At 43.3% G+C, this 13,503-nt stretch overlaps 1 protein-coding gene across 2 annotated transcripts in view; it reads right to left on the bottom strand.

The window, feature by feature from the left end:
• Window positions 1–906: 906 nt before the first annotated feature.
• Window positions 907–13,503, bottom strand: part of mpx (myeloid-specific peroxidase) — a 33,242-nt gene continuing 20,645 nt past the window's right edge. For both annotated transcript variants that reach the window (XM_061876288.1, XM_061876289.1), the window contains 6 exons: window positions 11,529–11,699; window positions 11,231–11,468; window positions 8,068–8,285; window positions 7,943–7,977; window positions 7,822–7,866; window positions 907–1,280 (listed from right to left, as the gene is read on the bottom strand). In XM_061876288.1, coding sequence (XP_061732272.1) covers window positions 1,257–1,280; window positions 7,822–7,866; window positions 7,943–7,977; window positions 8,068–8,285; window positions 11,231–11,468; window positions 11,529–11,699 — 731 coding nt within the window. In that variant the 3' untranslated portion in view covers window positions 907–1,256. The remainder of the gene's footprint in view (window positions 1,281–7,821; window positions 7,867–7,942; window positions 7,978–8,067; window positions 8,286–11,230; window positions 11,469–11,528; window positions 11,700–13,503) is intronic.

The raw sequence follows: 13,503 nt of genomic DNA on the forward strand, positions 1-13,503 counted from the left end.
TGGATTTTTCTTTGCATCTCGAACAATTTTCCTAGCAGTTGTGGCTGAAATCTTTGCTGGTCTACCTGAATCCCTCATTTTCTACTTCTTAATCAGCGTTTGAACACTACTGATTGGCGTTCTCAATTCCTTGGATATCTTTCTATACCCCGTTTCCTGTTTTATGCAGTTCAATGACCTTTTCTCGCAGATCCTTTTGACAATTCTTTTGCCTTCCTCATGAGTCAGAATCCAGAAACATATGTGCAGCACTGGATGAAAGATGCAATGGTCAGTCAGAAGCCCAGAAACTCACTAATTACAAACAAACAGGTCACAAGTGAGGATTGGTCCCTTGATTAGCCATTCAAACCTGTTTGTGTCAACTTTTGTGCATGTTATCAGATCAAAGTCACTGGGGTATGTCAACTTTTATCGGGGTCATTTGGGTACTTTCTTTTGTCATTTTGATTTCAAAAGAGTAAACACCGTTGTTTGCCAATCTATAGCTTCACACAACCATTAAGCATGAGTGGAAGAAAGGTGTTTTTGTGTTATCATTCACATTCTCTGAAAAATGGCCAAGAAATCATACAAACTCTAACTAATTAGATGACCATAGTAACTAGTATATCTTACAAAAGTGCAGATTCCAACCATTGAAATACTTAGTATAGTTGAAGACATTAGAAAACATGAGTGCACATCATAATGGCAGCTACACTTTCCATTTTTCCAACCTTAACGCAAAATGCCGGGCATTTGAGGCAGTTAAGAAACCCCGCCCGGACAGCCCGGCAAAGGAGGACATGTCTGGGGAAAAGAGGACGTATCCGTATTTGTACACACTTGTCTTCCTATCTGAAAAGTGACAAAAACCAACATCGTACAACACGTTCCTCCGCAAATGAATAAGGCAAGAGTAAAAACATTTCACTTTTTATTGAGTGCGGATGAAAAAGATGGCAATAAAACAAGCAAAACTTTCAAGTGGTGCCCTACGTGTCGTCGCTGCATAAATAATCATAATACTGGTAAACGAGACGAGCAGCAGCTGTAACAGAAGGGAGGACGTGCTTCACAAATGTTTCGGCGCGCGTCGCTGTCAGCCGCTGGTGCACACGTCGCGTGGAGGAGAGGAAGGAAACGAGTGGGAGTGTCATTTGGCAGAAGCTACACGTTCAGCACGGAGAAAGAAAGACGGAAGGGGGGACAGAAGATGATCGATGGGTTCGGCGGCAAGGGCAGACATGTTGATGCGGAGTGGGCGGGGCCTCTTAGGGCAACTGGCTGTCAGGGATCTGCAGGGAAACAAGCAGAGAAATTTTAGTGGTGACCTAGTCGGTGGTGGTCTTTGCTTCTTTCCAATAATTATGCTAACTTAGACGGTAGTATGAGCACCAAAAGGGGGAAACATATAGGGCGGCATAGCTCGGTTGGTTGAGCGGCCGTGCCAGCAACTTGAGGGTTGCAGGTTCGATTCCCGCTCGTGCCATCCTAGTCACTGCCGTTGTGTCCTTGGGCAAGACACTTTACCCACCTGCTCCCAGTGCCACCCACGCTGGTTTAAATGTAACTTAGATATTGGGTGTCACTATGTAAAGCGCTTTGAGTCACTAGAGAAAAGCGCTATATAAATATAATTCACTTCACTTCACTTCAAAGCTGGGTGTTGCCAGGACCAGCCTCGGACGTAAACTAGGAAGGTAGAAGGTGGGGATTGAACCAGTAACCCTCAGATTGCTGGCACAGCCACTACCAACCCCGCCACGCCGTCCCCTTGCTGAAATAAGCAGGGGCGTCCATGATAACGTTGCTTGGATGGCAACTTATGTTGCTCCAAAACCTGTATGTACCTTTCAACATTAATGGTGCCTTCACAGATGTGTAAGTTACGGGGCGGCAGAGCTCTGTTGGTAGAGTGGCCGTGCCAGCAACTTGAGGGTTGCAGGTTCAATTCCCGCCCGTGCCATCCTAGTCACTGCCGCTGTGTCCTTGGGCAAGACACTTTACCCACCTGCTCCCAGTGCCACCCACGCTGGTTTAAATGTAACTTAGATATTGGGTGTCACTATGTAAAGCGCTTTGAGTCACTAGAGAAAAGCGCTATATAAATATAATTCACTTCACTTCACTTCAAAGCTGGGTGTTGCCAGGACCAGCCTTGGACGTAAACTAGGAAGGTAGAAGGTGGGGATTGAACCAGTAACCCTCAGATTGCTGGCACAGCCACTACCAACCCCGCCACGCCGTCCCCTTGCTGAAATAAGCAGGGGCGTCCATGATAACGTTGCTTGGATGGCAACTTATGTTGCTCCAAAACCTGTATGTACCTTTCAACATTAATGGTGCCTTCACAGATGTGTAAGTTACGGGGCGGCAGAGCTCTGTTGGTAGAGCGGCCGTGTCAGCAACTTGAGGGTTGCAGGTTCGATTCCCGCTCGTGCCATCCTAGTCACTGCCGTTGTGTCCTTGGGCAAGACACTTTACCCACCTGCTCCCAGTGCCACCCACGCTGGTTTAAATGTAACTTCGATATTGGGTGTCACTATGTAAAGCGCTTTGAGTCACTAGAGAAAAGCGCTATATAAATATAATTCACTTCACTTCTATAATCTCCTTGACTTATTTTGCTACACTTTTGAGAGTCCTTCCTCAGTTTCAATGTCATTTTGAATTATTGACCTATTCAAGGCTTTGATTACGTTACATGAAATATTCCACTTCAAAATATTTTCGGGGGAAAATGTTGCATATTTTGCTTTTTGCCGTATAAAAAACTGAGCTGTTTTTTTTAAAAGAAGGGCCTAAAACTAACAAACAAAACATAAACAATAAAACTTTAAATTGACGGATATATCTGAAGTTGATCTCGAGATTATTGTGCTAATAGAAAACATCCATCCATCCATCCATTTTCTACCGCTTATTCCCTTTCGGGGTCGCGGGGGGCGCTGGCGCCTATCTCAGCTACAATCGGGCGGAAGGCAGGGTACACCCTGGACAAGTCGCCACCTCATCGCAGGGCCAACACAGATAGACAGACAACATTCACACACTAGGGCCAATTTAGTGTTGCCAATCAACCTATCCCCAGGTGCATGTCTTTGGAAGTGGGAGGGGCCTATCCCCAGGTGCATGTCTTTGGAAGTGAAAACAGTAAAAAAAAATGTATTATTTATTTTTTAACACTTTAATAAGTAGGACACTTTTGGATCCCCAATTATTTTAGTGTGATTCGTTTTTAGGTGTCATTCCTCAAAAAATAATAATGAATCAAAATCCAAAATTAAGGCTCCAATTATTATATCATCTCAAATATTCCACCTAAAAAAATGTTATCGGGTGAAAATATTGCATATTTTGGGTTTTTTCCATTTTTTCCTAATGTTGATCTAAATCAGGGGTGCCCGTTACGTCGATCGCGAGCTACCAGTCGACCGCGGGGGGTGTGTCAGTCGATCTCCAGCCAGGCTTTTAAAAAAAATAGACCTAAAAATTAGTGATCATCAATCTTCACCAAGACGTCACTTAAATGACATTCACGGTACCGGAGGGTCTTGTGAGATGACGCTGGCTGCTGCAAGTTCATTATTATGAAAATATGACCGAGAGGAAGGCGAGAAACACTTTTTATTTCAACAGACTCTCGCGCCGTACCTTCCGTCAAAACTCTAAAGGCCGACTGCACATTTCCTATCTTCACAATAAAAGCCCTGCTTCATGCTGCCTGCGCTAACTAAATACAGAGTCTCGGAAAACTGGCGTGCACAAGCGATCCCTCAGAAAGCTGGCGTGCACATCACTTGTGCACGCCAGCTTTCCGAGACTCTTATTTTGTTAGCGCAGGCAGCATGAAGCAGGGCTTTTATTGTGAAGATAGGAAATGTGCAGTCGGCCTTTAGAGTTTTGACGGAAGGGACGGCGCGAAAGTCTGTTGAAATAAAAAGTGTTTCTCGCCTTCCTCTCTGTCATTTTTTCATAATAATGAACTGGCAGCAGCCAGCGTCATCTCACAAGACCCTCGGGTGCCGTGAATGTCAATCAAGCAAGCTACGGAATTTGCCGCCAACGTTTTTCTTGTAAAGTGTATGGAAGCTGGATGAATTAGATGCCAAAAACCAACCACTTTCATGTGGTATTGTACAGAAAGGACAACTTTTTTTCTCCTCCATTTGAAAATGTGGGCGTTATCATCATTACTGTCTGATTCCAATCAATGCAAGTCATCAGAATCAGGTAATACACCAACTTATATTCTTGTCTTTGTGAAAGAAAGACATCTATATGTGTTACACATGCTTGTATTATCATTAAACACATTTAACTTGTTTACAAAAATGTCTCTTTCATAAATGAATAAATATAAATGATATATATAAATGAGGTAGATCCCCTTGAGTTGGTCATTTGAAAAGTAGCTCGCCTGCAGAAAAAGTGTGGGCACCCCTGATCTAGAGCATGGGTGTCAAACTCTGGCCCGCCGTGTTTTTTCATTTGGCCCTTGAGGCAATATCAAATTAACATTAGAGCTGGCCCGCCGGTGTTATACAGCGGCAATGTCGCTGTAACACCGCATTCACCGCTAATACTCACACTTGCTAACCCCCCCACTCCCCGATTTTTCAAGGAGACTCCCAAATTTCAGTGCCCCTCACGAAAATCCCAAATTTCTCCCGATTCCCACCTGGACAACAATATTGGCGTCCTCTAAAACCTTTCGTCACATCCGCTTTTCCTACGTAAAAACAGCGTGCCGGCCTAGTCACATGACATATGTGGCTTTTACACACAAACACGCTAATGTAATGCAAGCTTGGTCAACAGCCATACAGGTCACACTGAGGGTGGCCGTATAAACAACTTTAACACTGTTACAAATATGCGCCACACTGTGAACCAACACTAAATGAGAATGACAAGCAAATATCGGGAGAACATCTGCACTGTAACAACATAAACACAACAGAACAAATACACAGAACCCCTTGCAGCACTACCTCTTCCTGGACGCTACAATATAAAAATGTATTATTAGCCTGTGGGAAAAGTTATTTGGATATTTACCTGAGAAGGCTGCAAATAGAAAAGAGGCATTCAATTTCTATTTAAATTTGAAACTGGATTTTACATGCCACTAAAGTTATATAAGTCTTGCTTGTTCAATATTCAATGCAAAACTAGTTTTTTCGGTCCCTATTAAAAGGTTAATTTGTTCAACCTTGGCCCGCGGCTTTGTTCCGTTTAAAATTTTGGCCCACTCTGTATTTGAGTTCGACACCCCTGCTCTAGAGATTTAATACTTGAATAATAATGAAAATAATAATACTGAAAAATGACACATTTAAAAAAAAATTGGGGGGACCAAAACCCTTTGGGGTCCCCGGGATCCTAACTGAGTGGAGGCCAAAATGTATATTTTTTATACATACTGTATTTCCTTGAATTGCCGCAGGGCATAAAGTATGCGCCTAACTTGAATTACCGTCTGGTCACGACTGACACTTCCCCTGTCATCATTTTCAAAATGGAGGAGGCTGATTTCAATACCGGTAATTTGAAATCGCATAAAAGAGAAGAAGATTAAGAGCTATTCAGTAGGATTTAAGGTCCAAGCTTACATCACACTCAATTTTTTACTGCATGCCTTTGGTAAGTGCGGGAGTGAGAAGAGGTTTTAAATTAATTAGCGCATGCTTACTTTTACCGCATGCCTTTGGTAAGTGCCGGAGTGAGAAGAGGTTTTAAATTAATTAGCGCATGCTTACTTTTACCGCATGCCTTTGGTAAGTGCGGGAGTGAGAAGAGGTTTTAAATTAATTAGCGCATGCTTACTTTTACCGCATGCCTTTGGTAAGCGCAGGAGTGAGAAGAGGTTTTAAATTAATTAGCGCATGCTTACTTTTACTGCATGCCTTTGGTTAGCGCAGGAGTGAGAAGAGGTTTTAAATTAATTAGCGCATGCTTACTTTTACCGCATGCCTTTGGTAAGTGCCGGAGTGAGAAGAGGTTTTAAATTAATTAGCGCATGCTTACTTTTACCGCATGCCTTTGGTAAGTGCGGGAGTGAGAAGAGGTTTTAAATTAATTAGCGCATGCTTACTTTTACCGCATGCCTTTGGTAAGTGCGGGAGTGAGAAGAGGTTTTAAATTAATTAGCGCATGCTTACTTTTACCGCATGCCTTTGGTAAGCGCAGTAGTGAGAAGAGGTTTTAAATTAATTAGCGCATGCTTACTTTTACCGCATGCCTTTGGTAAGTGCCGGAGTGAGAAGAGGTTTTAAATTAATTAGCGCATGCTTACTTTTACCGCATGCCTTTGGTAAGTGCGGGAGTGAGAAGAGGTTTTAAATTAATTAGCGCATGCTTACTTTTACCGCATGCCTTTGGTAAGTGCGGGAGTGAGAAGAGGTTTTAAATTAATTAGCGCATGCTTACTTTTACCGCATGCCTTTGGTAAGCGCAGTAGTGAGAAGAGGTTTTAAATTAATTAGCGCATGCTTACTTTTACCGCATGCCTTTGGTAAGTGCCGGAGTGAGAAGAGGTTTTAAATTAATTAGCGCATGCTTACTTTTACCGCATGCCTTTGGTAAGTGCCGGAGTGAGAAGAGGTTTTAAATTAATTAGCGCATGCTTACTTTTACCGCATGCCTTTGGTAAGCGCAGTAGTGAGAAGAGGTTTTAAATTAATTATCGCAATTCAAGGAAATACGGTATATTGTATTGGTTTTTAAAACAAAAATTATGAAAATGGCCCATGCTTGCTTTGAATTTTCAGTGGAAAAAGTTTGGACACCCCTGCGCTAAATGGACGTTTAGACCATGGGTGTCAAACTCTGGCCCGCCGTGTAATTTAATTTGGCCCTTGAGGCAATATCAAGTTAGCATTAGAGCTGGCGTCGGTGCCGCTGTAACACCGCATTCACCGCTAATACTCAGACTTGCCAACCCTCCTAATTTTCCCGGTAGACTCCCGAAGTTCAGTGACCCTCCCGAAAATCTCCCGGGGCAACCATTCTCCCGAATTTCTACCGATTTCCACCTGGACAACTATATTGGGGGCGTGCCTTTAGCGTTCTCTACAATCTGTCGTCACGTCCGCTTTTCCTCCATACTAACAGTGTGTTACATAATATTTGTGGCTTTTACACACACACACACACACACACACATGAATGCAATGCATACTTGGTCAACAGCCATACAGGTCACACTGAGGATGGCCGTATGAACAACTTTAGCACTGTGACAAATATGTGCCACACTGTGAACCCACACCAAACAAGAATGACAAACACATTTCGGGTGAACGTCCGCAAAGTAACACAACAGAACAAATACCCAGAATCCCTTGCAGCACTAACTCTTTCGGGAAACTTCCAGCAAACTGACCAACAATGAACGTTTTATTCATGCATTTTCTCTTGCTACTTCAAGGCTTGAATGTTTGGTTCGTTCATTATTGTTATTTTACTTTCAAATTTTATATTAGCCCGTGGAAAAAAAATTGATATTTACCTCAGAAGATTGCAAATAGAAAAAAAGGCATTCCATTTTTATTTAAATTTTGTTTGATATGCCATTGATATTTTTTTTAATTATTATTTTTTGAAACTGGATTTTGCATGTCACTAAAGTTATATAAGCCTTGCTTGTTCAATATTAAATGCAAAACTTGTTTGGGTTCCTATTAAAAGGTAATTTGTTCAACCTTGGCCCGCGGCTTTGTTCCGTTTAAAATGTTTTTGAGTTTGACACGCCTGCTTTAGACGATGTTCTAAGAGTCATATGCGTTCCTCGAACCTGTTGGGGAAAAAAGTAGCATGCGATGCTGTAACTACCTCGTTATCCAGCTCATCGTCGGGAAACGCCACATCCAGCGTGTCCTGCACGTCAAGAAAAGATGTCAAGTCATTCATATCAGAGGATGACAATGTGCAATTTAAGAAGATGATCACTCACCTGTGTCTCGTCCTCATCAGGACAGAAACCCGTTTCTGTACCAAAAAAAAAAAACCATCACACAGGATGAATTTGGAGAGGAGAAACTAACAGCGAAGTGTTTGAAAAGACGTCGGTGTTCTCACCTAAGAAATCTGTGCAGCGCCTCTGTCCCCAGGCGCCCAGGTTGAGCTGCCGCACGTTGGCGCAGCGCACCAGACGGTTTCGGCGGTTTATGACGCTGAAGGCGTCTCTGGGGATGGCCGTGATGCCCGTGTTGTCACAGATGATCCTGGACAGCGTGGCGGTGGAGAGGGCGGCTCGCTGTCTGGCGGTGAACACGCCCGGGTTCTCGTACCACAGCCTGTCCCAGGAAAAGAGCGTTGGTGTTATTTGGTTCTTTTCTATTATTGCCTTTCTTGGTGCTTTGTATTTTGGCTTCAGCTTATCAATCATTGTTCACTAATATAGTCCTAAATCACTAGTGTCTCAAAGGGCTGCACAAGCCACAACGACAACGTCGGGACCCAGGATGGACCTGTATCGGTTGGGGACATCTCCACGCTGCTGATCCGCTTGAGATGGTTTCCTGTGGACGGGACTCTCGCTGCTGTCTTGGATCCACTTTGAACTGAACTCTCGCTGCTGTGTTGGAGCCACTATGGATTGAACTTTCACAGTATCATGTTAGACCCGCTCGACATCCATTGCTTTCGGTCCCCTAGAGAAGGGGGGGGTTGCCCACATCTGAGGTCCTCTCCAAGGTTTCTCATAGTCAGCATTGTCACTGGCGTCCCACTGGATGTGAATTCTCCCTGCCCACTGGGTGTGAGTTTTCCTTGCCCTTTTGTGGGTTCTTCCGAGGATGTTGTAGTCGTAATGATTTGTGCAGTCCTTTGAGACATTTGTGATTTGGGGCTATATAAATAAACATTGATTGATTGATTGATCCTCAGCTCAGATTAGTGGCGATGGACGGCTGAGCAGCGGCTGACCTTCCGTAGCTCCCACCCCCTCCCCTCTGTTGCAAGTTTAGTTGCTTCTATGTAACTTGTTTTTATGTGTGCTATGGCTATGAGTTTTTTTCCCCCCCGACCCCATCCCTGGAGTCCAGCCTTTGACTGGATATGTTTTTACTCCAGCATGCTAAAATACAGGATGCACAAAATTAATGAACATATTTTTTTTTTTTTTTTTTTTTTTTTAATGAGTGAGTGAGTTTCGGGTACAAGCATTGCGTTAAAAAACAACAACATTCACTTTGTATGGGTTGTTATAAATATTTATAAAAGTATCTCTTAGACCAAGGGGGTCAAACTGGTGTTCATGGCAGTTATGGTTGCCCTCAGAGGGCCGCTTTTAACAATAAGTAATATATAAATATACATATATACATATATATATATATATTACATTACCAATATATTTTTTATATAAGCTGCAAAAAAAATATTTTAATTTTACTTTAAAAACTGGCAACTCAGTCACCAGAATGTTCCAGAAAAACCAGTGTTTTTTTTTTTTACGGCATATAAAAAAAAAAAGGGGGAATAAATGGAAAAACCATACCACTGTTTTTAGCGCTAAAATTCAAGCAACAGAGCTGCCAGGTTGTTTGTTTTTTTACTGTAAAACCTTACTTGTTTTAATGTATTTTTGTTTTTTAATGTTTTAGTGTATTACTGTATCCATCCATCTATTTTTCTACCGCTTGTAGCCGGAGCTTATCTCAGCTGCATTCGGGCGGAAGGCGGGGGTACACCCTGGACAAGTCGCCACCTCATCGCAAGGGCCAACACGGATAGACAGACAACATTCACACACTAGGCACCATTTAGTGTTGCCAATCAACCTATCCTAAATAAAAATAAAAAAAAGTAAAACTTTGAATTAATTAATTTATTTTTAATAGTTATTGTTATATTTTTATCGGTCCTTTCTAATTCATTTTCTACCGCTTGTTACTCCTGCTCAGGCAAATCATATTGATTAAAAATGCATTTTCCCATCGATGACGTGACATCATCGCCCTCCCCTGCGTGGTTGAGGTGGGCGGGGTTTGGTGCTCGCGGGGCGTATAACATAGTCAGAGAGTTTCATGGATGCAAAGGATTCTGGGTATTTGTGGTGTTGCGTTTATGTTGTGTTACTGTGAATATTTTCTCCCGAAATGTGTTTGTCATTCTTCTTTTGTGTGGGTTCACAATGTGGCGCATATTAGTAGGAGTGTTAAAGTTGTTTATATCACAACCGTCAGTGTACTCTATGTCACCCAGTATGCCTTCCAGTCGTGTGCATGCATCTGCGGAAGCCTCTCACAACATGTTGCTGGACTTGCAAGCAGTTTGTAGATGTTGTAGAAGGTGTTTAAGGCAATGGCTTCATAGCACGCCCTTATTCTTGTCATCTGGGTGACCACCAGCAGATATTGGCGAGAATAGTTGCGGCTCCCATTGTCTTCCTCATTTTGTGAAACGGGTCGAAATGGCTCTTTGAGTGGTAAAGGTTGCCGACCCCGCTCTACAACCTGTCGTCACGTCCAATTTTCCACCATACTAACGGCGTGTCGGCGCATTCACATCATTCATGTGGCTTTTACACACACACATAAGTGAATGCAAGGCATACTTAAAATAAAATACTATTTATCTACTTGTTCAACAGCCATACAGGTCACACTGAGGGTGGCCTTATAAACAACATTAACACTGTAACAAATACGCGCCACACTGTGAACCCACACCAAACAAGAATGGCAAACACATTTGGGGAGAGCATCCGCACCGTAACAAATACCCAGAAGCCCTTGCAGCACTAACTCTTCCGAGACCTACAATATACCCCGCCTGGCCCCCACTCCCCCCATCTCCCGTAGTCTGAGGTCTCAAGGCTGGCAAGTATGAATGAGTCAGATGTGTCTTGACGGGCTCCCCCGAACCCCTGATGCGGACTCTCCGAACCCCTAGGGTTCGATCGAACCCAGGTTAAGAACCACTGCCCTGGACCTTGAATTTGACATCTGTGTATTAGAATACAACAGTTTGGCGATCCCTGGTGTACGATCAATCGTAAGGTTGCCTAACGGTTAATAACGAATTCATTTTACACAATAATAAAAGAAAAAGTTTCAAACTTGAGACAATCCTGGTTGACAGTGTTAGGAAAGTACCACATTAGCAGTTTGGACGGTGTGAATTATTATTTGACTTTTTAGAAAGTTCCTGATCTTTATTAACTGAATTGCAGCAATACTAGTTTTATGTTCTTAGTATTGTACTTTTATTACTATTATGTATGGAGGAGGCTGACCTGTCACCCTGGCGAATCTTCTGGAACTGCCTTGCAATGAGGCAGGCGAACAGAGGACCCACGCGGCCCCCGCGGACAAAGGGCTCGGCCACGCCCCCCATCCACACGTCGATGTTGTCAGGCGTCCCGTACAGTTCCAGCAGCCTGCGGGCCAGGTCGGTGTTGTTCAGGACCTGGGCCAACTGGGCTTGGTTCCTGGGCTGGGACAGGCCACACAAGCCGCGCCAGGCGTTGTATCCTAAACCGCAAGCGAGGGTATGAGGACCAGGCGGTGAGGATGTCGGCGGGTGGAACGTACCGGGTAAGCCGTGGTCCCGAGACCTCTGCATGTTGAGGGCGCCCAGGTCCAAGGCCAGATGCTCCACGAACTGGAAGAGCCTCTCTCTCAGGGCATCGACCATCATGTGGTCCTGAGTGTTCAGTTTTGCAGGTCGGCCCACTAAACCACGCAGGAACGAGTCAATGCCGCCTGCATGAAGACAAAAAGAAGGATTTTGTATTGTGAACAAGTGGCATGTTGACTATCAGGTCCATTAGACCAGTCTGGTGTGCCCTGAGAGATGATCTAATGTCACCTATTTGGGTTAAAAATGTCAGAGTTATTTGGTGACGAACCCCAAGATGCAGAGATGGAGGCAGGCATGGAATGAGAAAACATGATTTTATTCAATACTAAGACAAAAACCAAACCAAAAAGGGTACAAACACGAAGCGCGCACGAGGCGGATAATCAAAAAAAAGGAGCTAGCCTGGGAGCTAGAAAATAACGAACAGGAGCTTAGCGTGGAAGCTAGCGGGTAGCGAACAGCCAAACAGAAGTCGTACTTGTATAATGAAAAATAAAACAGAAGCAGGGAACAAAAAACAGTAAACTACAAACATCAACTGAATATAGCTTACCGCGACGCTGCAAAGACAAGGTACGACACGACAGGAGCGATAACACATCACAAGAGACAAGACAATACAATGATCCAACAACTGACACAAGACAAATGTGGTACAAATAGGAGCGGGCTGATTGGCAGCAGGTGTGGTCAGATGCCAATCAGCCACAGCTGAAGAGGAACACAGCACTCAGGGAACAAGACAGGAAGCTGACAAAATAAGAGCACTAGACAGGAACTACCAAACACACTGAGAAGGAACACAGCACTCAGGGAACAAGACAGGAAGCTGACAAATTAAGAGCATTTTAAAGGAACTAAAAGACAGGAAATACTAAACACAGGAAACAGACAAATGCAGAGGAAAAAAACTAAAACATAGACAAACTGTCAGGGGCAAGCCTGACAAAAAAATAGTTTTTGCAAGCCAGTAATTACAGTCTGCAAATTAAGTGTTGTTGTTGAGTGTCGGTGCTGCCTAGAGATCGGCTGAGTAACCAAATCAGTAGGTGGCTAATTGGCGTTGTAGATGTCGGAAACAGCGGGAGGCAGCGTGCAGGTAAAAAGGTGTCTAATGCTTAAAGCAAAAATAAACAAAAGGTGAGTGCCTCTAAGGCAGGGGTCGGCAACCCAAAATGTTGAAAGAGCCATATTGGACCAAAAATACAAAAACAATCTGTCTGGAGCCGCAAAAAATTAAAAGCCATATTACATACAGATAGTGTGTCATGAGATAGATTTAATTAAAAGGACTTAAAGGAAACCAAATGAGCTCAAATATACCTACAAATGAGGCATAATGATGCAATATGTACATACAGCTAGCCTAAATAGCACGTTAGCATCGATTAGCTTGCAGTCATGCAGGGACCAAATATGTCTGATTAGCACACTTCACGTAAATCAATAACATCAACAAAACTCACCTTTGTGCATTCATGCACAACGTTAAAAGTTTGGTGGACAAAATGAGGCAGAAAAAGAAGTGGCATAAATCACGTCTTAGAAAGTCGGAGAAAGTTGTGCATGTAAACAAACTAGGGTGAGTTCAAGGACCGCCAAAATTAGTAGGACAAAACAGCGCTCGCAAAATACTCGAATCAGTGAAGCATGTTTAATATAAACAGTGTGCTTTATAGCAAGTAGGGAGGTTTGTGTCATGTTTGTCCTCCTGCAGAACCAAATTAAAACAAAAAATGTGTTTTTTTCCCCTCATCGTTTCCATTTTTCAAATATTTTTGAAAAAGCTCCAGAGAGCCAGTAGGGCGGCGCTAAAGAGCCACATGCAGGCTATGTCAAATTGAGTTGTTAACGAACCCCAAGATGCAAAGATGGTGGCAGGCATTGAATAGGAAAACATATTTTAATGTCCACAAATGTAAAAAT

The sequence above is a fragment of the Nerophis ophidion genome, linkage group LG17 (assembly GCF_033978795.1).
Source record: "Nerophis ophidion isolate RoL-2023_Sa linkage group LG17, RoL_Noph_v1.0, whole genome shotgun sequence".
Classification (NCBI taxonomy): Eukaryota; Metazoa; Chordata; class Actinopteri; order Syngnathiformes; family Syngnathidae; genus Nerophis; species Nerophis ophidion.